Genomic DNA, 25,682 nt, shown 5'->3' with positions numbered 1-25,682 from the left:
TTGCCGGAGAGCTGTATATAAATAATTTACTATTTTATCGCCAATCCTATAAAACGCTTATCACAAGGAACCGATATGAATGAGTCGCCATGTTTCTCGGGGGAGGGGTCCATGCAGTGCCCATCCCCCCTCGTCCGCGGAGGTCCGGGCTGTACCACCAGGGTCTGTACGAGGGGAAGGGAAGAGTTTATGTATAAAAGTGGTCAGATGTGAACGGCGGCAACAGGCAAAGCCAATTCAAGTGCTGGATTGTGGGGGGCCGGCGGCGGGGGCTGCTGCCATCACACGTCCGTCATCTCATCCTCCAGCTCCGCGTCGTCCTCTTCCTCCTCCTCCTCCGAGGTCACGTCTGGCTCCTCACACTGCGACAGGCACTTCGGGCAGGAGCAGACAAAAAGGTAATTCTCCCTGGAAGCAGAGGAGGCGCCATGAGAACTCAGGACCGGGGAGGGGTGGAAATCCTCCGCACTGGACTACAATGCCCAGCATGCCCTCACTGGGGATCTAGCGCTATGATGGATGAGCTCTGAAGCTACACGGCCTGATGGGAGGTGTAAAAATATCTTATACGCGAGGAGAAGACGCCGTGGACAGAGGGGTCTCCGAATATATCTGATGGGAGTCACCGATTATTCACCTACCTGAGGATCTTGTGTCGGGTATGACGGCTCCGCTCCCTCTGACAACAATCCAGATAACTGATGCAGATCTCCTGAGAAAGACCAGACGGACAGTGTAACCGGCACAGTATTCACAAGATGCTCCAGAGCTGCACTCACTATTCTGCTGGTGCAGTCACTGTGTACATAGGATCAGTAATGTATGTACATAGTGACTGCACCAGCAGAATATTGAGCGCAGCTCTGGAGTATAATACAGGATGTAACTCAGGATCAGTAATGTAATGTATGTACATAGTGACTGCACCAGCAGAATATTGAGCGCAGCGCTGGGGTATAATACAGGATGTAACTCAGGATCAGTAATGTATGTACATAGTGACTGCACCAGCAGAATAGTGAGTGCAGCTCTGGAGTATAATACAGGATGTAACTCAGGATCAGTAATGTATGTACACAGTGACTGCACCAGCAGAATAGTGAGTGCAGCTCTGGAGTATAATACAGGAGGTAACTCAGGATCAGTAATGTAATGTATGCACACAGTGACTGCACCAGCAGAATATTGAGCGCAGCTCTGGAGTATAATACAGGATGTAACTCAGGATCAGTAATGTAATGTATGTGCACAGTGACTGCACCAGCAGAATAGTGAGCGCAGCTCTAGAGTATAATACAGGATGTAACTCAGGATCAGTAATGTAATGTATGTACACAGTGACTGCACCAGCAGAATAGTGAGTGCAGCTCTGGAGTATAATACAGGAGGTAACTCAGGATCAGTAATGTATGTACACAGTGACTGCACCAGCAGAATAGTGAGCGCAGCTCTGGAGTATAATACAGGATGTAACTCAGGATCAGTAATGTAATGTATGTACACAGTGACTGCACCAGCAGAATAGTGAGTGCAGCTCTGGAGTATAATACAGGAGGTAACTCAGGATCAGTAATGTATGTACACAGTGACAGCACCAGCAGAATAGTGAGCGCAGCTCTGGAGTATAATACAGGATGTAACTCAGGATCAGTAATGTATGTACACAGTGACTGCACCAGCAGAATAGTGAGTGCAGCTCTGGGGTATAATACAGGATGTAACTCAGGATCAGTAATGTATGTACACAGTGACTGCACCAGCAGAATAGTGAGTGCAGCTCTGGAGTATTGTGTGCCATGTCAGTAAGGATCAGTATGTAGGGGTCCGGTCAGAACTCACCTCCCCTGGCTCGATGTCCTCCAGAGCAATCATGTGGAGCAGATAGTTGTTGTCGGGGAATGAAGCCTCGGCGTTGGGGACACAGCTGTGATTACCTGTCAGGGATATCACTGGTTATAGGGGGTCCGGTGAATAATCACTGGGGGTGTAATTGTGTTAGCGAGGACTCACAGCAGCTCTGGAGAAGGTACAGGCCGGAGCCCTCACAGTTCAGGAACTCCCCGGTCTCTGCAGAGGATAGAGGTGACAGATTGGACCCTCTGTCATGTACAGGCGGCCATTATAGTCCAACTTCCCCCGCTCCGCACCTTTCTCTATGTCCTTGTACAGCTGGTCTATCAGGGCGTCCAGCCGCTCCCTCTCCTCCGCCGGCAGCTCCAGGGCGTCACAAGCATGGACCCACTGACTCAGCGAGCTGCAACAAGAAGACAGGGCTAGCAATCTGATGGTGTCACAGCAAGTACTGGCCACCTATATCCCCCGGTGCCCATCTCCCCTGCTCGCTCCCCGGCTCTCATCAGTCGCCCATTTCCCCTGCTCACTCCCTGGATCTCACTGGTCGCCCATCTACCCTGCCCATTCCCCAGCCCTCACCCGGCAGTGCCCATCTCCCCTGCTCGCTTCCTGGCTCTCACGCGGCGGTGCCCAGCTCCCCTGCTCGCTCCCCGGCTTTCACCTGTCGCTCATCTCACCAGCCCGATCCCCGGCTCTCACCAGTCACCCATCTCCCCAGCCGGATCCCCGGCTCTCACCAGTCGCCCATCTCCCCAGCCGGATCCCTGGCTCTCACCCGGCAGTGCCCATCTCCCCTGCTCTCACCAGTCACCCATCTCCCCAGCCCGATCACCGGCTCTCACCAGCTGCCCATCTCCCCTGCTCGCCCCCTGGCTCTCACCCGGCAGTGCCCATCTCCCCAGCTCTCACCCGGCAGTGCCCATCTCCCCAGCCCGATCCCCGGCTCTCACCAGTCACCCATCTCCCCTGCTCGCCCCCTGGCTCTCACCCGGCAGTGCCCATCTCCCCTGCTCTCACCAGCTCTCACCAGCCGCCCATCTCCCCTGCCCACTCCCCAGCTCTCACCCGGCAGTGCCCATCTCCCCTGCTCGCTCCCTGGCTCTCACCAGGCGGTGCCCAGCTCCCCTGCTCGCTCCCCGGCTTTCACCAGTCACCCATTTCCCCAGCCCGATCCCCGGCTCTCACCAGTCGCCCATCTCCCCAGCCAGCTCCTCCGCTCTCACCCAGCGGTGCCCATCTCCCCTGCTCGCTCCCTGGCTCTCACCACTCACCTGGTGCCAATCCCTTGCCCATTGGTTCCAACAAGAGCAAATAGTGATCGGAAGCCTTCCGGGGTGAACCACTGTGGAGACAGCACAGCCGTATTGTGACTCCTTATTTTTAAACAAAAGTAACAGAAAAAAGGAAACTGGAAAAGGTTTACCATGTATTTTTTACATCATTCACAGTACACAAATATTTTTTTTTTCTTTTGGCAGGGGGGGGGGGTATTTTCTTTAACATTTAAACCTTTTTATTTTTTACAACTAGGATTTTTCATTTTGTTCTATTACTTACTGGTCTGACAAGGAGACTTGCCCATGCAAAGCTAGGAGGGATAGCTAACAGTAGAGAAGACAAAGGATTCAGAAGGATCTTGAGAAGATTGAACAATGGGCAGTGACTAACAGAATAGCATTTAACAGATACATAGACAGTCATCACTAGAGGGAGCTCCCCGTGTACAGCCACCACCGGGTCAGAAGAAAAAAAAAAAACATCTACAGAATGGGAGGAATAGGGCTAAGCAACAGCACGTGTGAATAAGACTTGGGTATACTAATAGATCACAGACTGAATATGAGTCAACAGTGTGATGCAGCAGCAAAAAAGGCAAACGCAATTCTAGGATGTATTAACAGAAGCATACAGTCTAGATCACGTGAAGTCATTATTTCCCTCTACTCCTCTTTGGTCAGACCTCATCTGGAATATTGTGTTCAGTTCTGGCCACCATATTTTTAAAAATGCATTGAGAAACTGGAGCAAGTTCAGATAAGAGCGACCAGGATAGAGAGCGGACAGCAAATTATGTCCTACGAGGAACAATTAAAGGATCTCGGAATGTTTAGCTGCAAAAAAGAAGACAGAGGAGACTTAATAGCTGTCTACAAATATCTGAAGGGCTGTCACATTGTAGAGGGGTCATCATTATTTTCACTTACACATGGAAACAAGAGAAGCAATGGGATGAAACTGAATGGGAGAAGATACAGATTAGATAATAGAAAAATCTTTTGGACAGTGAGGGTGATCAATGGGTGGAACAGGCTGCCACAAGAGGTGGTGAGTTCTCCTTCAATGGAAGTCTTCACATCTGTCTGAGGCTACTTTCACACTTACGTATTTTTGTTGCACGTTTTTTGCGCACACAAACGCATGAAAAAACGCATCATGCGTTTGTGTGCATTTTTGCGGGTTTTGGTGCGTTTTTTGCGCATACGTGCGCATTACAATGCGCACGTATGCGCACCCATAGACTTTAATGGGTGTTTTGCCGTAAAAAAACGCATTGCCTGCGCATGCGTTTTTTGGGGGCAAGTCGGACGCACAAAAAATGCATCAAGATGCATTTGTGCGCCCGAGCACACACTACAAAAAAACGCATGCGCATACAAACGCATGTGTATGCGCACCCATGTTAGTATAGGGAAAAAAACGCATGCTGTTATGAATGAGTCACCGAGGAGGAAAAAACAAAAAGCAAGCTAAGCCCAGAAAATCGGAGAGGTTGGTAACTAGCGGATTGCAGACCCCTGATCCTATCCACAACAACTAGCAGTAGCCGTGGAGCGTGCCTACGGTGGTCCTTGACGCCTCGTCACGGCTGGAGAACTAAATAAGTCTAAAGAAAGAAAGGTCGGTGAAACAAGATGAAAACACAGCCACAGATAGAAAGATAGGCTGAGCAAACGATGGGGCCCTCGCTAACTAGAAAGGACAGGAAAGAAAAGCTGCTGTCTGCAATCACACAAAAAACCCTGCCAAAAAAAATGTCCAACACGTCTGATAGAAAAAGGCCCTGAAGTCGCTAGACTTCAAATCACTATATCAGCACTCAGGTATATTTTGAAGACAGAGCAAAAGAGATCAACTGATCAGAGACAAAATGGGGATTCAGCCTAGTCCCAGCCAGGGCTAGCTGAACACAAAAACTAAGTAAACCAGACGAAAACTCATATGAACAATAGCAGAGAAAACTTAGCTTTAGGAAGGCAGGAACCAAACTGGAAACCAGAAGCCACAGTCAGGAAAAATCACCAGCAAGAAACTAGGGAGTCGGCTGCCTTAAATCCAATCAGAAACTCCTGATATCCAATCGCAGTCCTCTTCCTCAGGTGGCCGGTCTCTGCCATTTAGATCAGATTCATTACCTCCCTTCACCAACAGAGGGAGTCCAGATAGAGAACTCACTACTCCTCTGTCAGCACAGCCAGAGGCAAACCCGAAAATGAGCTCAACAGTACCCCCCGCCTTGAGGAGGGGTCACCGAACCCTCATCCACGCCACCGGGCCGATCAGGATGGGCCCGATGAAAAGCACAAACCAATCTATCGGCATGAATATCAGAGGCAGAGACCCAAGAATTGTCCTCCTGGCCATAGCCCTTCCACTTGACCAAATACTGGAGTCTCCGTCTAGCCAGATGAGAATCCAGTATTTTCTCTACCTCATATTCCACATTACCTTCAACCAATACAGGGTCAGGAGGTGCCGCAATAGGAACTACTGGCTCAACATATCTCTTCAACAGCGACTTATGAAACACGTTATGGATCTTAAACGTAACAGGAAGAGCCAATCGAAAAGAAACCGGATTAAGAATCTCCAAAATCTTGTAAGGTCCAATAAATCTTGGCTTGAACTTTGGAGAAGCCACCTTCATAGAGATATTCTTTGATGACAACCAAACCATATCACCCACCTTAAACCGGGGACCAATGGTCCTACGCTGGTTAGAAAACTGCTGGGCTTTTTCCTGGGAGAGAGACAACTTATCCACTACTTGGTCCCAAATCTGCTGCATTTTCTCTACCACAGTGTCAACACCTGGGCAGGCTGAAGATTCCACTTGCCCTGAAGAAAATCGAGGATGAAACCCAAAGTTACAGAAAAAGGGGGACATTAAGGTGGCAGAACTAGCTCTATTATTTAAAGCGAATTCGGCCAAGGGCAAAAATGAAACCCAATCATCCTGATCAGCAGATATAAAACATCTCAAATAGGACTCCAAAGTCTGGTTTGTTCTCTCCGTCTGCCCATTGGTCTGAGGGTGAAACGCAGAGGAGAAGAACAACTGAATTCCCAGCTTGGAACAAAAGGCTTTCCAGAATCTGGAAACAAACTGAACTCCTCTGTCCGATACAATGTTCTCAGGAATCCCTTGTGACCGAACCACCTGTTATAAAAACAAGGGCACCAACTCTGAGGAAGATGGCAACTTAGGGAGTGGTACAAGATGGACCATCTTAGAGAATCTATCACAAATCACCCAGATAACAGTCATTCTCTGAGAGACAGGAAGATCAGAAATAAAATTCATTGAAATATGGGTCCATGGCCTCTTAGGCACCGGCAAGGTCATCAACAACCCACTAGAACGAGAACATGGTTTAGACCGGGAACAAGTCCCACAGGACTGCACAAAATTCCTGACATCACGAGATAAGGCGGGCCACCAAAAAGACCAAATCTCTAGTACCAAAAATACCTGGATGACCAGCCAATACGGAGCAATGAACTTCAGACATCACTCTCTTCCTCCACTGGTCAGGAACATACAATTTTCCCATAGGACAACGCTCAGGTTTGTCCTCCTGGAATTCTTCCAGAGCACGTCTCAAATCGGGCGAGATGGCAGAAAGAACTACCCCCTCACCTAGGATGGTAGTAGGCTCAGTCACAATAGGAGAATCAGCAAAGAAACTCCTAGAAAGGGCCTCTGCCTTAACATTCTTAGTGCTTGGAAGAAAGGAGACCACAAAATCAAAACGCGTAAAAAACAAGGCCCACCTAGCCTGTCTAGGATTCAAGCGTGTGGCCGACTCAAGGTAAATCAAATTCTTGTGGTCAGTGAGGACCACAACTTGATGTCTAGCTCCCTCCAACCAATGTCTCCACTCCTCAAATGCCCATTTCATGGCTAACAATTCCCAATTCCCCACATCATAGTTGCGTTCAGATGGGGAGAACTTTCGGGAAAAGAAAGCACAGGGATTCATTTTAGACGTCACCGGATCTTTTTGGGACAAAACAGCTCCTGCACCAATCTCTGAAGTGTCTACCTCCACCTGAAACGGGAGTGAGACATCAGGTTGCCGCAAAACCGGAGCAGAAGTAAACCTCCGCTTCAGCTCCTGAAAGGCCGAAACAGCCTCTGAAGACCAAATCAGCACATCAGCGCCCTTCTTAGTTAAATCAGTCAGAGGTTTAGCAATACCAGAAAAATTAGCTATACATTTCCGATAAAAATTAGCAAAACCCAAAAACTTCTGGAGAGCCTTCAAAGAAGTGGGCTGAACCCAATCATAAATGGCCTGTACCTTGGCCGGGTCCATTTCAATAGTTGACGGAGACCAAATAAATCCCAAAAATGAAATCCTCTGTACCCCAAAAAGGCATTTTAATCCCTTAACATACAAGGAATTCTCCCTCAAAATCCAGAACACAGTCCGAACATGTTCCACATGAGAATCCCAATCACTGGAAAAGATCAGACTATCATCCAGATAGATAATCAAAAATTTATCCACAAAGTCCTGGAAAATATCGTTCATGAAGCACTGGAAGACAGAAGGGGCATTAGTGAGCCCAAAAGGCATCACCAGGTACTCAAAATGTCCCTCCGGAGTATTAAACGCCGTCTTCCATTCATCCCCATGCTTAATGCGAATAAGATTATACGCCCCCCTGAGGTCAAGCTTAGTAAACCAGCAGGCACTCAGCTCTGGAGACTAAATCAGAAATCAGGGGTAACGGATACTGATATTTAACCGTAATTTTGTTGAGGGACCGATAATCAATACAAGGTCTTAATGATCCATCCTTTTTAGCCACGAAAAAAACCCAGCACCTAAGGGTGAAGAGGATGGTCTAATATGACCCTTCTCCAACCCCTCCTTAATATAGGATCGCATAGCCTCGTGCTCGGGTACAGATAAATTGAACAGTCGACCCTTGGGAAAATTACACCCAGGTCTCAACTCAATTGCACAGTCATAACTCCTATGAGGAGGCAAAGACGCAGACTCATTCTCACTAAATACATCATAAAAGTCAGCCAATTAGTCAGGAACATCATGCGACTGGGGAGAGGTGGAGAAAACAGGAGCGTCACTAAGAGCACACCGACAACCCCAACTCACCACCAACCCAGATTTCCAATCCAAAACCGGATTATGGATTTGCAACCAGGGAAAACCCAGAACAATGGTATCATGTAAATTATGCAGCACCAAAAATCTGCAATTTTCTTGGTGGTCTGGGGCAACCCGCATTACCACCTGGGTCCAAAACTGAGGTTTATTCTTCGCCAAAGGAGTGGCATCAATACCCCTCAAAGGAATAGGCGTCCGCAGAGGTGTCATAGGAAAACCACAACGTTTAGCAAAATCCAAGTCCATCAGATTCAAGGCCGCTCCTGAATCCACAAAAGCCTTCGCGGAAAATGTGGACAAGGAGCAGATCAGAGTAATTGCCAAAAGAAACTTAGGTTGTACACCACCCACAGCAAATGTGTGTGCAAAACGTTTCTCTCGTTTAGGGCAGACAGAAATAACATGAGAGGCGTCTCCACAGAAAAAACACAGCTTATTACACCTTGTAAACTCCTGATGTTGCGCCATAGACAAAACTCCATCACATTGCATAGGTTCAGAAAGAGGTCGCATTAACGCCTGTCTGGGCGTCTATGACGCAGAGGCAGGCGAAAAAACGCCTTCAGATTAGTACGATACGTCCACGGGACGCATCGTTCTAAGCTACAGTGGCAGCGAGTTGGACGGAGCTGGGTAAAGGAAAGTATCAGATGTTGCGGAGCGACTCACGTCATCGCGGCACGCCCTCCTCTGTGCTTGTCTCAGCGGGTGGTAGCGTGCAGCAGCGGCCGTACGGACACGTGACCCACGCGACTGACGTCAGTGCTACCATTACAGCCATGTAAAACTTGTTCTTAAAGTTTTTTTTTTTTTTAATTTCTTTTGTTTCCACGATTTTCGGAGACCCGAAACTTTTATTTTTCCATCAATGGAGCTGGTTTCTTGAGGTAAAATTAACAAATTGAGGTTAACAGCTAAGCCCTGTGGTGGTCTAAGGGGGTGGCACTTTACTATTAAGATGCCCAGTGGTCTGGGGGTTAATGTCAAACACTCCTACAGTAGGAGTTCTAATAACATTTCCTAATTTTTTTTTAATAGCACGGCAATGTATACCCCTGTATGGCCAATTTTAATTCATACAAATTGCGTACTCCTCCGTGGTGAAAAATACTCCTCTGAAAAATATGTAGCGCGACCTCTGGGTTCAGACATTTGTTCAAAAGGTGGCAGCGCCTCCCGTGTAGTTTTACGTTCACGTAAACGCCGATCAACTTGAATGGCTAATGACATAGAGCCATCCAGATCAGAGGGAACAGGAAATCCCACCATAACATCTTTTAAAGTCTCAGACAAACCCTTCCGAAAGAGAGCTGCCAAGGCACCATCATTCCAGGTAGTAAGGACCGCCCACTTTCGGAATTTTTGACAGTATAACTCTGCAGGATCCTGACCCTGGTTCAATGCCAATAGGGCTTTCTCAGCTTGATCAATAACATTAGGTTCATCATACAACAACCCCAAGGCTTGAAAAAATGCATCCACATTAGTCAAAACAGGATCTTCAGGTGTCAAAGAAAACAACCAATCCTGGGGATCGCTGCACAGCAAAGACATGACAATTTTAACCTGCTGCGCAGAGCTCCCCGATGAGTTAGGCTTCAAGGCAAGAAATAATTTACAATTATTCTTAAAATTCAAAAATTTAGACCGATCCCCAGAAAACACATCCGGAGTAGGGATTTTTGGTTCAGCAGCGTGTGAATGAGTGAGATAGGCGGAAATTCCCCGCACTTCAGCAGCGAGCTGCTCCACACGATCAGACAATTGCTTAATCTCCATCAAGGAGAAAAAGAAAAAAAAAAAAAAAAAAAAGAAAAAAAAGAATCCTCCTACGGCCCCAGAGAAAAAGAGAAAATATACATTAAAAAAAAAATACTTTTTTTTTTATAATTCTCTCCTGTTTTGAGTACCCTAGAATCTGCGGTATGGCTGGTGATTCTGTTATTAATGAGTTACCGAGGAGGAAAAAACAAAAAGCAAGCTAAGCCCAGAAAACCGGAGAGGTTGGTAACTAGCGGATTGCAGACCCCTGATCCTATCCACACAACTAGCAGTAGCCGTGGAGCGTGCCTACGGTGGTCCTAGATGCCTCGTCACGGCCGGAGAACTAAATAAGCCTAAAGAAAGAAAGGGAAAATCTAAACTGCCCCAGAGCAGACCCCAAAGCAATAAACAGCCCCCAACATGTATTGTTGGTGAAACAAGATGAAAACACAGACACAGGTAGAAAGACAGGCTGAGCAAACGATGGGGCCCTCGCTAACTAGAAAGGACAGGAAAGAAAAGCAACTGTCTGCAATCACGCAAAAAACCCTGCCAAAAAGAATGTCCAACACGTCTGATAGAAAAAGGCCCTAAAGTCGCTAGACTTCAAATCACTATATCAGCACTCAGGTATATTTTGAAGACAGAGCAAAAGAGATCAACTGATCAGAGACAAAATGGGGATTCAGCCCAGTCCCAGCCAGGGCTGGCTGAACACAAAAACTAAGAAAACCAGACGAAAACTCATATGAACAATAGCAGAGAAAACTTAGCTTTAGGAAGGCAGGAACCAAACTGGAAACCAGGAGCCAGAGTCAGGAAAAATCACCAGCAAGAAAATAGGGAGTCGGCTGCCTTAAATCCAATCAGAAACTCCTGATGTCCAATCGCAGTCCTCTTCCTCAGGTGGCCGGTCTCTGCCATTTAGATCAGCTTCATTACCTCCCTTCACTAACAGAGGGAGTCCAGATAGAGAACTCACTACTCCTCTGTCAGCACAGCCAGCTCCATAACCCTCACCAGAAGCAAACCCGAAAATGAGCTCTCAACAGCATGCGTTTTTTTGCGCTAAAAAACAGCGCAAAAAAACGCAGGTGTGAAACAGCCTGAGATGGTTTAGTGACTCCTGCATTTAGCAGAGGGGTTGAACCAGATGACCCCCGAGGTCCCTGCCAACTCCAGCATTCTGTGACGGCACTGATAATACACGTGTGACTTGTGTAGTGCACTGCATTATTCCACTGTGTGATTGAGGCATCGCCCCCAATGGTAACTGATTGGCTTAGGGATATGACAGAAAATGAAGCCTTTGTCAGATCTTCCTGTTGCCGTAGCAACTATCGGCACCCTAGAGGGCGCTGCAGAGGTGCCGATGGGCACGTAAAGGAAGCGATCCCCCACATGCTGCGATCACTAATGTCAGCGGCATATGAGAGGTTTAGGTGCCAACATCGGCACCATATCTGGTCTCCACCCTGGCAGCAGCCCCCACCCAGGTGCCTACTCTCTGACGTAACTGTGTGCCCGACTGCAGGATATCATCTGGGATCTTGCTGCACAGTTACGTCATTGTTGCAGGGATGGGTTAATGGCGCCCCCTGCTGGCTCAGTCTGTGCAGTGTGCACATAAGGGTGGTTTCACATTAGCTAAGCCCCGCCCCGCCTCCTCCGGTAGCTCCGCCTAAGGGCGCATGACGCTGCATGCGTCCCCTATCTTTATCACTGGGGACGCAGGCCGTGCGCAGTATGCATTTGGCGGCGCATGCGTCCTTTTGACGGTGCACCGAGCGCAACCAAATTGCAACACATACTGCACACGGCCTGCGTCCCCAGTGATAAAGATAGGGGACACAGGACGCATGCAGCCTCATGCGCCCGTAGGCGGAGCTACCGGAGGAGGCGCGACAGGGGGCGGGGCTTAGCGGCAGCCGTGCGCAGGCCGTCGCTGCGCCCTGAAACGCTAATGTGAAACCACCCTAACACAATTAAACTACAAGATTGTGACTGCAGCTCTGGAGACTTCTGCAGTACATGATGAGACAGGAGAATTACAAGTGCCGCACTGGAGGTGTAAACAGCACCAAACCTGGAGACGTTCCCTCCTGTATCCGCACGGCGCAGGCGTCTTACCCGGCTGACTCGCTCCTCGTATGAAGCCTCCAAGAAGAGACGGCGCAGCTGATCCAGTTGTCCCTGCAGCAGGGAGAGAGAGCACGGGCATCAGCGAGAGGAGGGCGCACGGGCATCAGCGAGAGGAGGGCGCACGGGCATCAGCGAGAGGAGGGCGCACGGGCATCAGCGAGAGGAGGGCGCACGGGCATCAGCGAGAGGAGGGCGCACGGGCATCAGCGAGAGGAGGGCGCACGGGCATCAGCGAGAGGAGGGCGCACGGGCATCAGCGAGAGTAGAACTCTTCTGCAGTGTGAAAACCAGCACCACTGAGGTCTCCCACAATGGAGGGCAGCAGGGCAAGAGGGCAGCAGGGCAGCATCGAGTTTGGCCAAATGGATGTAGCTCTGGAGGACAAGACCCCGGCAGTCGCGTCTTGCTCACCTTGAACTTGTCTCCCAGCAGTTTATGGACGATCTCCTCCTCCTCGTTGGCTGTCTTATTGCAGAACTGAGAGAAGAGCTGCGGCCACCAGTCCTTGTCTTTGGCCTGCGGACAGCAGAAGAGAGGACACATCACCGTAAAGTCCGCACTGGATGTCCTGTGACCCCTCGTTCCTCCCACATCACCCAGAACATCCACAGCACAGCCGCCCAGACAGCGATGGTCAGAAACAATTCTGGAGATGAGCGTCCACCTCTGAGCCAGCGACCCATGCTAGACATCCTGTCAAATCCATCAGAGGCAGATGATACGGGCTCCACAGAGGGAGCCGTTCTCCTGCTGTAGACCCTAGAGAGGCAGGGCTCCGGGCGTGCACCCCCTCCCGGTATAGACCCCAGACAGGCAGGGCTCCGGGCGTGCACCCCCCTCCCGGGATAGACCCCAGACAGGCAGGGCTCCGGGCGTGCACCCCCCTCCCGGTATAGACCCCAGACAGGCAGGTCTCCGGGCGTGCACCCCCCTCCCGGTATAGACCCCAGACAGGCAGGTCTCCGGGCGTGCACCCCCCTCCCGGTATAGACCCCAGACAGGCAGGTCTCCGGGCGTGCACCCCCCTCCCGGTATAGACCCCAGACAGGCAGGTCTCCGGGCGTGCACCCCCCTCCCGGTATAGATCCCAGACAGGCAGGTCTCCGGGCGTGCACCCCCCTCCCGGTATAGACCCCAGACAGGCAGGTCTCCGGGCGTGCACCCCCCTCCCGGTATAGACCCCTGACAGGCAGGGCTCCGGGCGTGCACCCCCCCACCCGGTATAGACCCCAGACAGGCAGGGCTCCGGGCGTGCACCCCCCTCCCGGAATAGACCCCAGACAGGCAGGGCTCCGGGCGTGCACCCCACTCCCGGTATAGACCCCAGACAGGCAGGGCTCCGGGCGTGCACCCCCCTCCCGGTATAGACCCCAGACAGGCAGGGCTCCTGACGTTCACCCCCCTCCCGGAATAGACCCCAGACAGGCAGGGCTCCTGACGTTCACCCCCCTCCCGGAATAGACCCCAGACAGGCAGGGCTCCTGACGTTCACCCCCCTCCCGGAATAGACCCCAGACAGGCAGGGCTCCTGACGTTCACCCCCCTCCCGGAATAGACCCCAGACAGGCAGGGCTCCTGACGTTCACCCCCCTCCTGGAATAGACCCCAGACAGGCAGGGCTCAGGGCCTGTACCCCCCCTCCCGGTATAGACCCCAGACAGGCAGGGCTCAGGGCCTGTACCCCCCCTCCCGGTATTGACTCCAGACAGGCAGGGCTCCGGGCCTGTACCCCCCCTCCCGGTATAGACCCCAGACAGGCAGGGCTCCGGGCGTGTACCCCCCTCTGGGTATGGACCCCAGACAGGCAGGGCTCCAGGCGTGCACCCCCCTCCCGCTATAGACCCCAGAGAGGCAGGGCTCAGGGCGTGCATCCCCCTCCCAGTATAGACCCCAGAAAGGCAGGGCTCCGGGCATGCACCTCCCTCCCGCTATAGACCCCCCCCAGACAGGCAGAGCTCCAGGCGTGCACCCCACTCCCACTATAGACCCCAGACAGGCAGGGCTCCAGGCGTGCACCCCCCTCCCGGTATAGACCCCAGAAAGGCAGGGCTCCGGGCGTGCACCTCCCTCCCGCTTGGGACCCCAGACAGGCAGAGCTCCGGGCGTGCACCCCACTCCCACTATAGACCCCAGACAGGCAGGGCTCCAGGCGTGCACCCCTCTCCCGCTATAGACCCCCCAGACAGGCAGGGCTCCAGGCATGCACCCCCCTCCCTCTATAGACCCAAGACAGGCAGGGCTCCTGACGTTCACCCCTCTCCCGGTATAGACCCCAGACAGGCAGGGCTCCGGGCCTGTACCCCCCTCTTGGTATAGGCCCCAGACAGGCAGGGCTCCAGGCGTGCACCCCCCTCCCGCTATAGACCCCAGAGAGGCAGGGCTCAGGGCGTGCACCTCCCTCCTGGTATAGACCCCAGACAGGCAGAGCTCCGGGCGTGCACCCCACTCCCACTATAGACCCCAGACAGGCAGGGCTCCAGGCGTGCACCCCTCTCCCGCTATAGACCCCCCAGACAGGCAGGGCTCCAGGCATGCACCCCCCTCCCTCTATAGACCCAAGACAGGCAGGGCTCCTGACGTTCACCCCTCTCCCGGTATAGACCCCAGACAGGCAGGGCTCCGGGCCTGTACCCCCCTCTGGGTATAGGCCCCAGACAGGCAGGGCTCCAGGCGTGCACCCCCCTCCCGCTATAGACCCCAGAGAGGCAGGGCTCAGGGCGTGCACCTCCCTCCTGGTATAGACCCCAGACAGGCAGGGCTCTGGGCGTGCACCCCCCTCCTGGTATAGACCCCAGACAGGCAGGGCTCTGGGCGTGCACCCCCCTCCCGGTATAGACCCCAGACAGGCAGGGCTCTGGGTGTGCACCCCCTCCCGCTATAGACCCCAGACAGGCAGGGCTCTGGGCGTGCACCCCCCTCCCGGTATAGACCCCAGACAGGCAGGGCTTCTGACGTTCACCCCTCTCCCGGTATAGACCCCAGACAGGCAGGGCTCCGGGCGTGCACCCCCCTCTGGGTATAGGCCCCAGAGAGGCAGGGCTCAGGGCGTGCACCTCCATCCCGGTATAGAACCCAGACAGGCAGGGAAGGAGCCCACCCACCTGCTTCACAGAGGCGGCCATCCTGGCCATGAGCATGATGCTGGCCGTCTCCGGGGGGTAATGGATGTTCCTGGATGGGGGTTACATAAAGGGAGACATTAGTGCAGCGTCCGGTAGTACAACTCCTGACGGACCACAGCTTCATACATCACTTTTCTGCAGTCCGTCTCCTCAGCAGTAAAGAAACTAACTCCCATCAGAGCGGCTGTGAGAGCAAGCTGAGGGTTACACATCACAGAGGATAGCGCCCCCTCCAGGTGAGGACTCACGCTGTCCTGGTCACATGCGGCTCCTACCTCCAGGCTTCCTCCAGTTTATTGAGCGGATGCTGGGGGTTATCCCGGGAGGAGCCCAGACACAGGACCTGGTGGTATTGTTCTCTGGCGGCCCGGAGACAGTCAGCGCTGCAGTACGACACCTGCAGGGAGACAGAGGAGCAGACGTCACAGCTCCCACCACAGCGGCAAGGAATACCCTGTTCACATGACAAGGCCAACTGCGTCCGGTCCAGTCCATGCTTTACACTGCAGCTCAGCTGCATTATTATAAGTTACTCGGGTTCACGGCCTCAGGATACTATTGTGTCTATTCCTGATGCTTTAAACTGCAGCTACACTTTAAAGCTGTGGAGTGTAGCTGCAGTGTAAAGCAGGGCTGTGGGTCAGAAAGCCAAACCACAGACTCCAACTCCACAGCCCTACTTTACACTGCAGCTACGCTCCACAGCTGTTGACTGAAATCCACCACTGCATCTAAAAGGTAAGTCTTCGTTGGCCCATGCTTTACACTGCAGTGCTGCTCCGATAAGCGAGTCATGAGGCAGCACAGTGTGTCGACCATGAGTGGGGTCCTCACCGCCCCTTCCTCCTCACCTGGCACTGCGGACACTGCTGGTGGAGACCATTCTGGACTGTGCAGAGTTCTGGGTAGGGGAGGGTGACGTGGACATTGGCCGACAGGCGCTGGGCGTTCTCCTCCGCCGTCTCCAGGGATCGCAGGCAGTGGTCACAGGCTGGAGAAGAGGGGAGAAGCCGAAAGCACCAATCACCAACTGATCAGAACCAAGATGACCGCCGAGGAACCCAGAGACAAGAAAGTCCCGCAAGGTCACACTGCCCGCCACAGCTAGATTGCCGCTGCCCCAGCTTGATCCTACCATGTGCGGCCCACCCCCTGCCACATCCTACCATGTGCGGCCCACCCCCTGCCACATCCTACCATGTGCGGCCCACCCCCTGCCACATCCTACCATGTGCGGCCCACCCCCTGCCACATCCTACCATGTGCGGCCCACCCCCTGCCACAACCTACCATGTGCGGCCCACCCCCTGCCACAACCTACCATGTGCGGCCCACCCCCTGCCACATCCTACCATGTGCGGCCCACCCCCCGCCACATCCTACCATGTGCGGCCCACCCCCCGCCATATCCACACGAGCAGCCCACCCCCCGCCATATCCACACGAGCAGTACAACCAGACCCCCGCCAGATCCCAACACATGCAGCGGCACCCTCCTCCCACTCAAGTGCACCCCTGATAGCCTGATCCCGCCATGCACATCAGCGCCCCCTTCCCGCCAGATCCCACCATGAGCACCTGCATACAGCCCCCCACCCCCCGATCCCACCACATGCAGCCCAGTCCTCACCTCTGTATCTGTACAGCGCGTTCCACTGGAACTGGGACGACACCAGCGGCTTCTCCTGAAATATGGGGTCTCCTCTGCGGATGCTCCGAGCAGCAAAGAGCCCCCGACCCTGAACCACAAGGAGGCAGAGAAACCATCAGAGACAGGAATGGTGGGACTATGGCGGAGTGGGGGATATAGTGAGTGGGGCACAGCACAGGAGGGGACATAATATACAATACATATACACCCCCGCTATACATCACACTGAGCTCCTGGCTGCGCACACTGGATGCGCCATGCACGCACACTATACACAGTGTGGTGAACAAGTGTTCATCTCCTTCCAGATTTCCTATTCTTTTGGATGTTTCTCGCACTTAAAATGTTTCCGAACAAACAAATGTAAATATTAGAGAAAGAAGTAACCACAAGATGCAGTTTATAAATGAAGGTCTTTATTATTAATGGAAAAAGAAATCCAAACCTACAGGGTCCTGTGTGAGAAAGTGATTGCCCCCTAAACCTAATAACTGGTTGGGCCGCATGCGATAACTGGCAATGAGTCTCATACAATGCTCGGGAGGAATTTTAGCAGCTCATCTTTGCTGATTTATTGCAATTCAGCCACAGGGTTTCCAAGCATGAACCGCCTTTTGAAAGTCATGCACAGCATCTCAATCGGATTAAGGTCACAGTCTATACTCCTCCAGACATCAGATACCATGACCATAGCACGTGTGTCCAGCTCAGCCGGCACCCAAACGCCATAGGCCACCCATACATGGGAACCAGGACCTCAGCAATAGATCCTGACCCTTCAACGTCACTACACCAAGTCACTCACTAAACATGTGGCTTATTCTTTTCCATCTGTGGGATCAGACCCTGAATGAGCAGAAGTATTGCCACCCCTTCCCCCACAAGCTAAGTGTGGATTGGTGGAGGTATTTTTCTCAGGATGAACCCATCACCTGGGATTGCATGAGACCCCCCCACCCCCCGTGGTAACTGCCTCTACTATCCCCATCCACAAAATGGGACTAGTGGCTGGGAGAACAATGGAGTGAGACCCCCTGAGACACTAATGAGTAACAGAATGATTGATTGAAAGTGACTGGTGGGTCCCAATCTGACCTCTCTGAACATCACCGTGGGGCTCAAGTGACCAGTGGGTCCCAATCTAGCTTATCTGAACGTCTCCATGGAGTCAGGTGACCGGTGGGTCCCAACCTGTCTTCTCCGGATGGCTACGTTGGTTTTGTGATAGCCAATGTAGCAGATCTGAATTCTTCCAGCTGGAGTCGTGGTCCCCTAAGCTGGCATCCTGTAGAATGTCAAATCTAGGTCCCTCTTGATAAAGCCATGGTGTCCTGGCAGCTGTCCTCTAGAGTGTTCCTGGCTGTAGTCTTTGTAGCGAGTTTCCCCCTCTGTTCTCATTGCTCAGCAGTGGTTCTTGTCTTGAGACTCTGCCATGCCGGCCATCTTTGCCCAGTCTCTACCTTATGGTGGAGTAATGAACACCATGCAGTTCTGTGGATGTTGTTGTGGGGTCTTTTGGAGACCTTTTGGATGAGTCGTTGCTGCGCTATTGGGGCAATTTTGGTCGGCCGGCCACTCCTGGGAAGGTTCATCGCTGTGCAATGTTTTTGCCATATGTAGAAAATGGCTCACACTTTGGTTCGCTGGAGTCCAGAAGATTTAGAAATGGCTTTATAACTAACAATGAGCAGGCGTGCTCGGATGAGGCGTTATCTCAGCATGCTCGAGTGCTAATCAAGCATTTCGGTGTGCTCGAATACTATGTTCAAGTCGCTGTGCAGGACTCTGCAGGTTTGGATTTCTTTTTTCCCTTAATAACGATTCTCATTTATAAACTGAATTCTGGTATCATTGTGTCATTGTTGTCTGAGATTGAGGCTAAGTGCACACGTTGCAGAAAATTTCTGCTCAAAAACCTGAATCCCTTCCCAGAAACTGCGCCTATTTTTCCGCGGCGGTTTTTATGCATTTTTTTCCGCAATGGTTTCAAACCGCATGGAAGAAGCCAAAACCGTGGAAAAATCCGCAAAATTAATTAGCATGCTGCACAAAAAGTGCAAAATGCATAGAAATGACTGGGAAGCTTATTTTTAGCGGTTTTATAGTGAAAACTGCGGTAAAAACTGCTAAAAAAAACTCTGTGTGTGAACACAGCCTTACATTTGTTTGTTCTGAAACATTAAGGGTCTGTGCACACGTTGCAGATCCGCTGCAGATCAGCTAGTGATTTACAGTACAATGTTAATCTATGGACAAAAAAACCCGCTGTGCACACGCTGCGGAAAAATCCATGTGGAAACGCAGCGGTTTATTTTCTGCAGCATGTCAATTCTTTGTGCGGAATCCGCACCGTGTGCACACAGCCTTACACCTCTTCCATTCTAGGAATCCGCACAAAATCAGCAGGAAAAATCCGCCCAGGAATCCACAAGGTGCACACAGCAGCCTTCAGAGTGAGAAAGAAAGGAAATCAGCGATCACATTGTGTGCACACAGCGCCACAGGCACTATATATATATATATATATATATACACCATGTACAGACCTCGCACTATATACACTCTATACATCAGCCCCGCACACCGTCTCCTCCTGTCTGCTCCCTCCTCCGGTCCCCGGTACCTTGCCGCTGTTGATGTAGCGGATCTCCACCGTCCGCCGCACCGGCTCCGGCTCCACACAAAAGGAGAACACGTCGCACATGGAGGCGGCCATGATGGGAAAAGGAAGTGACCTGTGACCCGGAAACAGCTGATGAGGCGACAGGTCACGTGACAGAGTCCTAGCGATAAACACAGTGACCGTCCGCAGCTGCTGCACCCCCCCCGCAGGAGAGACCCCCCCCCCCCGCAGGAGAGACCCCCGGAATGTCAGGTGCAGCCCCTCCACACCATCACTGCGGGCAGCACAGAGGCCAGACAGGAGGCGCCCCCCATAGCCCGGCAGATAACACCACATACAGCCCACCACCGCTCAGTGCCGGAGAGCAGGTGTGATCACCCAAAATGAGTACACCCCCCAACAACCACTGAGGAGGATGCAGCAGATGGGAGCGTTATATCAGTGTGAACAGCGGCGAATACTGAGGGCCGGAGAGATGGCAGCATCGCCTCTGTCACCATAGAGCAGCACATCTGTGACTCCATGATCCCATCAATGACCTGTGCCCCCCCCCCCGACACCGGCAGCTCATGTGCCCCCCCCCGACACCAGCAGCTCATGTGCCCCCCCCCGACACCAGCAGCTCATGTGCCCCCCCCGACACCAGCAGCTCATGTGCCCCCCGACACCAGCAGCTCATGTTCCCCCCCGACACCAGCAGCTCATGTTCCCCCCCGACACCAGCAGCTCATGTGCCCCCCGACACCAGCAGCTCATGTGCCCCCCGACACCAGCAGCTCATGTGCCCCCCCGACACCAGCAGCTCATGTGCCCCCCCGACACCAGCAGCTCATGTGCCCCCCCGACACCAGCAGCTCATGTGCCCCCCCCGACACCAGCAGCTCATGTGCCCCCCCGACACCAGCAGCTCATGTGCCCCCCCGACACCAGCGGCTCATGTGCCCCCCCGACACCAGCAGCTCATGTGCCCCCCCCCGACACCGGCAGCTCATGTGCCCCCCCCCCCCCACACCAGCAGCTCATGTGCCCCCCCGACACCAGCAGCTCATGTGCCCCCCGACACCAGCAGCTCATGTGCCCCCCGACACCAGCAGCTCATGTGCCCCCCGACACCAGCAGCTCATGTGCCCCCCGACACCAGCAGCTCATGTTCCCCCCCGACACCAGCAGCTCATGTGCCCCCCGACACCAGCAGCTCATGTGCCCCCGACACCAGCAGCTCATGTTCCCCCCCGACACCAGCAGCTCATGTGCCCCCCGACACCAGCAGCTCATGTGCCCCCCCGACACCAGCAGCTCATGTGCCCCCCCGACACCAGCAGCTCATGTGCCCCCCGACACCAGCAGCTCATGTTCCCCCCCGACACCAGCAGCTCATGTGCCCCCCGACACCAGCAGCTCATGTGCCCCCGACACCAGCAGCTCATGTTCCCCCCCGACACCAGCAGCTCATGTGCCCCCCGACACCAGCAGCTCATGTGCCCCCCCGACACCAGCAGCTCATGTGCCCCCCCGACACCAGCAGCTCATGTGCCCCCCCCCGACACCGGCAGCTCATGTGCCCCCCCCCCACACCAGCAGCTCATGTGCCCCCCCCGACACCAGCAGCTCATGTGCCCCCCCGACACCAGCAGCTCATGTGCCCCCGACACCAGCGGCTCATGTGCCCCCCCGACACCGGCAGCTCATGTGCCCCTCCCCGACACCGGCAGCTCATGTGCCCCCCCCCCACACCAGCAGCTCATGTGCCCCCCCGACACCAGCAGCTCATGTGCCCCCCGACACCAGCAGCTCATGTGCCCCCCGACACCAGCAGCTCATGTGCCCCCCGACACCAGCAGCTCATGTTCCCCCCCGACACCAGCAGCTCATGTGCCCCCCGACACCAGCAGATCATGTGTCCCCCCGACACCAGCAGCTCATGTGCCCCCCCGACACCAGCAGCTCATGTGCCCCCCGACACCAGCAGCTCATGTGCCCCCGACACCAGCAGCTCATGTTCCCCCCCCCCCGACACCAGCAGCTCATCTGCCCCCCCGACACCAGCAGCTCATGTGCCCCCCCCGACACCAGCAGCTCATGTGCCCCCCTTGACACCAGCAGCTCATGTTCCCCCCCGACACCAGCAGCTCATGTGCCCCCCGACACCAGCAGCTCATGTGCCCCCCGACACCAGCAGCTCATGTGCCCCCGACACCAGCAGCTCATGTTCCCCCCCGACACCAGCAGCTCATGTGCCCCCCGACACCAGCAGCTCATGTGCCCCCGACACCAGCAGCTCATGTTCCCCCCCGACACCAGCAGCTCATGTGCCCCCCGACACCAGCAGCTCATGTGCCCCCGACACCAGCAGCTCATGTTCCCCCCCGACACCAGCAGCTCATGTTCCCCCCCGACACCAGCAGCTCATGTGCCCCCCGACACCAGCGGCTCATGTGCCCCCCCGACACCAGCAGCTCATGTGCCCCCCGACACCAGCAGCTCATGTGCCCCCGACACCAGCAGCTCATGTTCCCCCCCGACACCAGCAGCTCATGTGCCCCCCGACACCAGCAGCTCATGTGCCCCCCGACACCAGCAGCTCATGTGCCCCCCCGACACCAGCAGCTCATGTGCCCCCCGACACCAGCAGCTCATGTGCCCCCGACACCAGCAGCTCATGTTCCCCCCCGACACCAGCAGCTCATGTTCCCCCCCGACACCAGCAGCTCATGTGCCCCCCGACACCAGCGGCTCATGTGCCCCCCCGACACCAGCAGCTCATGTGCCCCCCGACACCAGCGGCTCATGTGCCCCCCCGACACCAGCAGCTCATGTGCCCCCCCCCGACACCGGCAGCTCATGTGCCCCCCCCCACACCGGCAGCTCATGTGCCCCCCCCGACACCAGCAGCTCATGTGCCCCCCCGAATCCAGCAGCTCATGTGCCCCCCCCCGACACCGGCAGCTCATGTGCCCCCGACACCAGCGGCTCATGTGCCCCCCCGACACCAGCAGCTCATGTGCCCCCCCCCGACACCGGCAGCTCATGTGCCCCTCCCCCACACCAGCAGCTCATGTGCCCCCCCGACACCAGCAGCTCATGTGCCCCCCGACACCAGCAGCTCATGTGCCCCCCGACACCAGCAGCTCATGTTCCCCCCCGACACCAGCAGCTCATGTGCCCCCCGACACCAGCAGCTCATGTGCCCCCGACACCAGCAGCTCATGTTCCCCCCCGACACCAGCAGCTCATGTGCCCCCCGACACCAGCAGCTCATGTGCCCACCCGACACCAGCAGCTCATGTGCCCCCCCGACACCAGCAGCTCATGTGCCCCCCGACACCAGCAGCTCATGTGCCCCAGACACCAGCAGCTCATGTTCCCCCCCCCCCCCCGACACCAGCAGCTCATGTGCACCCCCCCGACACCAGCAGCTCATGTGCCCCCGACACCAGCAGCTCATGTTCCCCCCCGACACCAGCAGCTCATGTGCCCCCCGACACCAGCAGCTCATGTGCCCCCCGACACCAGCAGCTCATGTGCCCCCGACACCAGCAGCTCATGTTCCCCCCCGGCACCAGCAGCTCATGTGCCCCCCGACACCAGCAGCTCATGTGCCCCCGACACCAGCAGCTCATGTGCCCCCCCCAGACACCGGCAGCTCATGTGCCCCCGACACCAGCGGCTCATGTGCCCCCCCCCACACCAGCAGCTCATGTGCCCCCCCGACACCAGCAGCTCATGTGCCCCCCGACACCAGCAGCTCATGTGCCCCCGACACCAGCAGCTCATGTTCCCCCCCGACACCAGCAGCTCATGTTCCCCCCCGACACCAGCAGCTCATGTGCCCCCCGACACCAGCAGATCATGTGTCCCCCCGACACCAGCAGCTCATGTGCCCCCCCGACACCAGCAGCTCATGTGCCCCCCGACACCAGCAGCTCATGTGCCCCCGACACCAGCAGCTCATGTTCCCCCCCCCCGACACCAGCAGCTCATCTGCCCCCCCGACACCAGCAGCTCATGTGCCCCCCCCGACACCAGCAGCTCATGTGCCCCCGACACCAGCAGCTCATGTTCCCCCCCGACACCAGCAGCTCATGTGCCCCCCGACACCAGCAGCTCATGTGCCCCCCGACACCAGCAGCTCATGTGCCCCCGACACCAGCAGCTCATGTTCCCCCCCGACACCAGCAGCTCATGTGCCCCCCGACACCAGCAGCTCATGTGCCCCCGACACCAGCAGCTCATGTTCCCCCCCGACACCAGCAGCTCATGTGCCCCCCGACACCAGCAGCTCATGTGCCCCCCCGACACCAGCAGCTCATGTGCCCCCCCGACACCAGCAGCTCATGTGCCCCCCGACACCAGCAGCTCATGTGCCCCCGACACCAGCAGCTCATGTGCCCCCGACACCAGCAGCTCATGTTCCCCCCCGACACCAGCAGCTCATGTTCCCCCCCGACACCAGCAGCTCATGTGCCCCCCGACACCAGCAGCTCATGTGCCCCCCCGACACCAGCAGCTCATGTGCCCCCCCGACACCAGCAGCTCATGTGCCCCCCGACACCAGCAGCTCATGTGCCCCCCGACACCAGCAGCTCATGTGCCCCCCGACACCAGCAGCTCATGTGCCCCCCGACACCAGCAGCTCATGTGCCCCCGACACCAGCAGCTCATGTTCCCCCCCGACACCAGCAGCTCATGTGCCCCCCGACACCAGCAGCTCATGTGCCCCCCCGACACCAGCAGCTCATGTGCCCCCCCGACACCAGCAGCTCATGTGCCCCCCGACACCAGCAGCTCATGAGCCCCCTGATTTTCTTGAGATTTTAAGTAACAAATAGTATCATAGAATCATAGAATCGTAGAGTTGGAAGGGACCTCCTGGGCCATCTGGTCCAACCCCCTGCTCAAAGCAGGATTCACTGAATAATCCCAGACAGATGTCTGTCCAGCCTCTGTTTGAAGACTTCCATTGAAGGAGAACTCACCACCTCTCGTGGCAGCTTGTTCCACTCATTGATCACCCTCACTTTCAAATAGTTTTTTTTAAATATCTAATCTGTGTCTTCTCCCATTCAGATTCATCCCATTGCTTCCATGTGAAATGAGAATAATGGTGATCCCTCTACACTGTGACAGCCCTTCAAATATTTGTAGAACGCTGTTAACTCGCCTCTTAGCCTTCTTTTTTGCAAGTTAAACATTCCCAGATCCTTTAATCGTTCCTCGTAGGGCATACTTTGCAGTCCGCTCAGCATCCTGGTAGCCATTCGTCTTTTTTAAAATGTGGTTCCCAGAACTGGACACAGTATTCCAGATGAGGCCTGACCAAGGAGGAGTAGAGGGGGATAATGACTTCATGTGATCTAGACTCTGTGCTTCTGTTAATATGTCTTAGGCTAATTTCAGACTAGCGTTTCTGGGCGCAGCGCAGGCCGCCGCTAAAAAAACGCGCTGTGTTGAATTTTCGTGCGCTGGGCGCAGCGCCAACTAAATCAGAGCGGCGCACGATCGGCGCACCCAACGCTAAGTACAGGGTATGCTGATCGCATGCACAGTCATGCGATTGGAGGAGGAGATGACAGGAGGGGGCAGGGCTTAGCGGAGGCCCTGTGCTGCGCCCAGAAACGCTAGTCTGAAACTAGCCTTAGAGCTGTGTTTGCTTTTTTTGCTGCTGCATCACACTGTTGACTCATGTGCAGTCTGTGATCTATTAGTATACCCAAGTCTTTTTCACATGTGCTGTTGCTTAGTTCTCTTCCTCCCATTCTGTAGATGTAATTTTTGTTTTTCTTGCCCAGATGAAGAATCTTGCATTTCTCCCTGCTAAATAACATTCTATTAGTCGCTGCCCATTGTTCAAGCTTATCTAGATCCTTCTGAATTCTTTCCATGTCTTCTATAGGGTTAACTATCCCTCCTAGCTTTGCATCATGTTCAAATTAGATTAGTTTACCTTCAGTTCCCTTATCTAGATCATTTATAACAATGTTGGGGCCAGGACAGAGACTTGTGATAGTCCATTTGAAACACTTCCAATTGGACATGCAGCCATTTACTACCAACCTTTGAGTATGATGACTGAGCCAGTTATAAATCCACTTAACCCTAGCCTTGTCAAT

The 25,682-nt window shown here is 54.4% G+C and overlaps 1 protein-coding gene across 1 annotated transcript; it reads right to left on the bottom strand.

Moving 5' to 3' along the window:
- Positions 1-19,728, bottom strand: SMYD5 (SMYD family member 5). The gene is made up of 13 exons (XM_073559911.1): positions 19,573-19,728; positions 16,929-17,037; positions 16,150-16,289; positions 15,574-15,695; positions 15,278-15,347; positions 12,588-12,692; positions 12,165-12,227; positions 3,126-3,196; positions 2,148-2,254; positions 2,011-2,067; positions 1,840-1,934; positions 642-712; positions 1-408 (listed from the first exon to the last, which is right to left on the bottom strand). The coding sequence occupies exons 1-13, from the start codon at positions 19,663-19,665 to the stop codon at positions 282-284; spliced, it is 1,230 nt and encodes a 409-aa protein (XP_073416012.1). The 5' UTR covers positions 19,666-19,728; the 3' UTR covers positions 1-281.
- Between the last annotated feature and the right edge of the window lie 5,954 nt (positions 19,729-25,682).

Source organism: Dendrobates tinctorius, unplaced genomic scaffold (assembly GCF_039654945.1).
Source record: "Dendrobates tinctorius isolate UK_male_01 unplaced genomic scaffold, ASM3965494v1 ptg000282l, whole genome shotgun sequence".
Lineage (NCBI taxonomy): Eukaryota > Metazoa > Chordata > Amphibia > Anura > Dendrobatidae > Dendrobates > Dendrobates tinctorius.
Note: the sequence above shows the minus strand (reverse complement) of the source record. Positions and strands in the feature narration are given on the sequence as shown.

What these genes read in the sequence shown, in the direction of transcription:
- SMYD5 (XM_073559911.1), bottom strand. Translation starts at nt 19,665, where the DNA reads ATGGCCGCCTCCATGTGCGACGTGTTCTCCTTTTGTGTGGAGCCGGAG. An exon ending in AAACTGGAGGAAGCCTGGAG is followed by an intron (nt 15,348 to 15,573) that starts GTAGGAGCCGCA and finishes ACCCCCATCCAG; the next exon opens with GAACATCCATTACCCCCCGG. An exon ending in ACCCGACACAAGATCCTCAG is followed by an intron (nt 409 to 641) that starts GTAGGTGAATAA and finishes CTCTGCTTCCAG; the next exon opens with GGAGAATTACCTTTTTGTCT.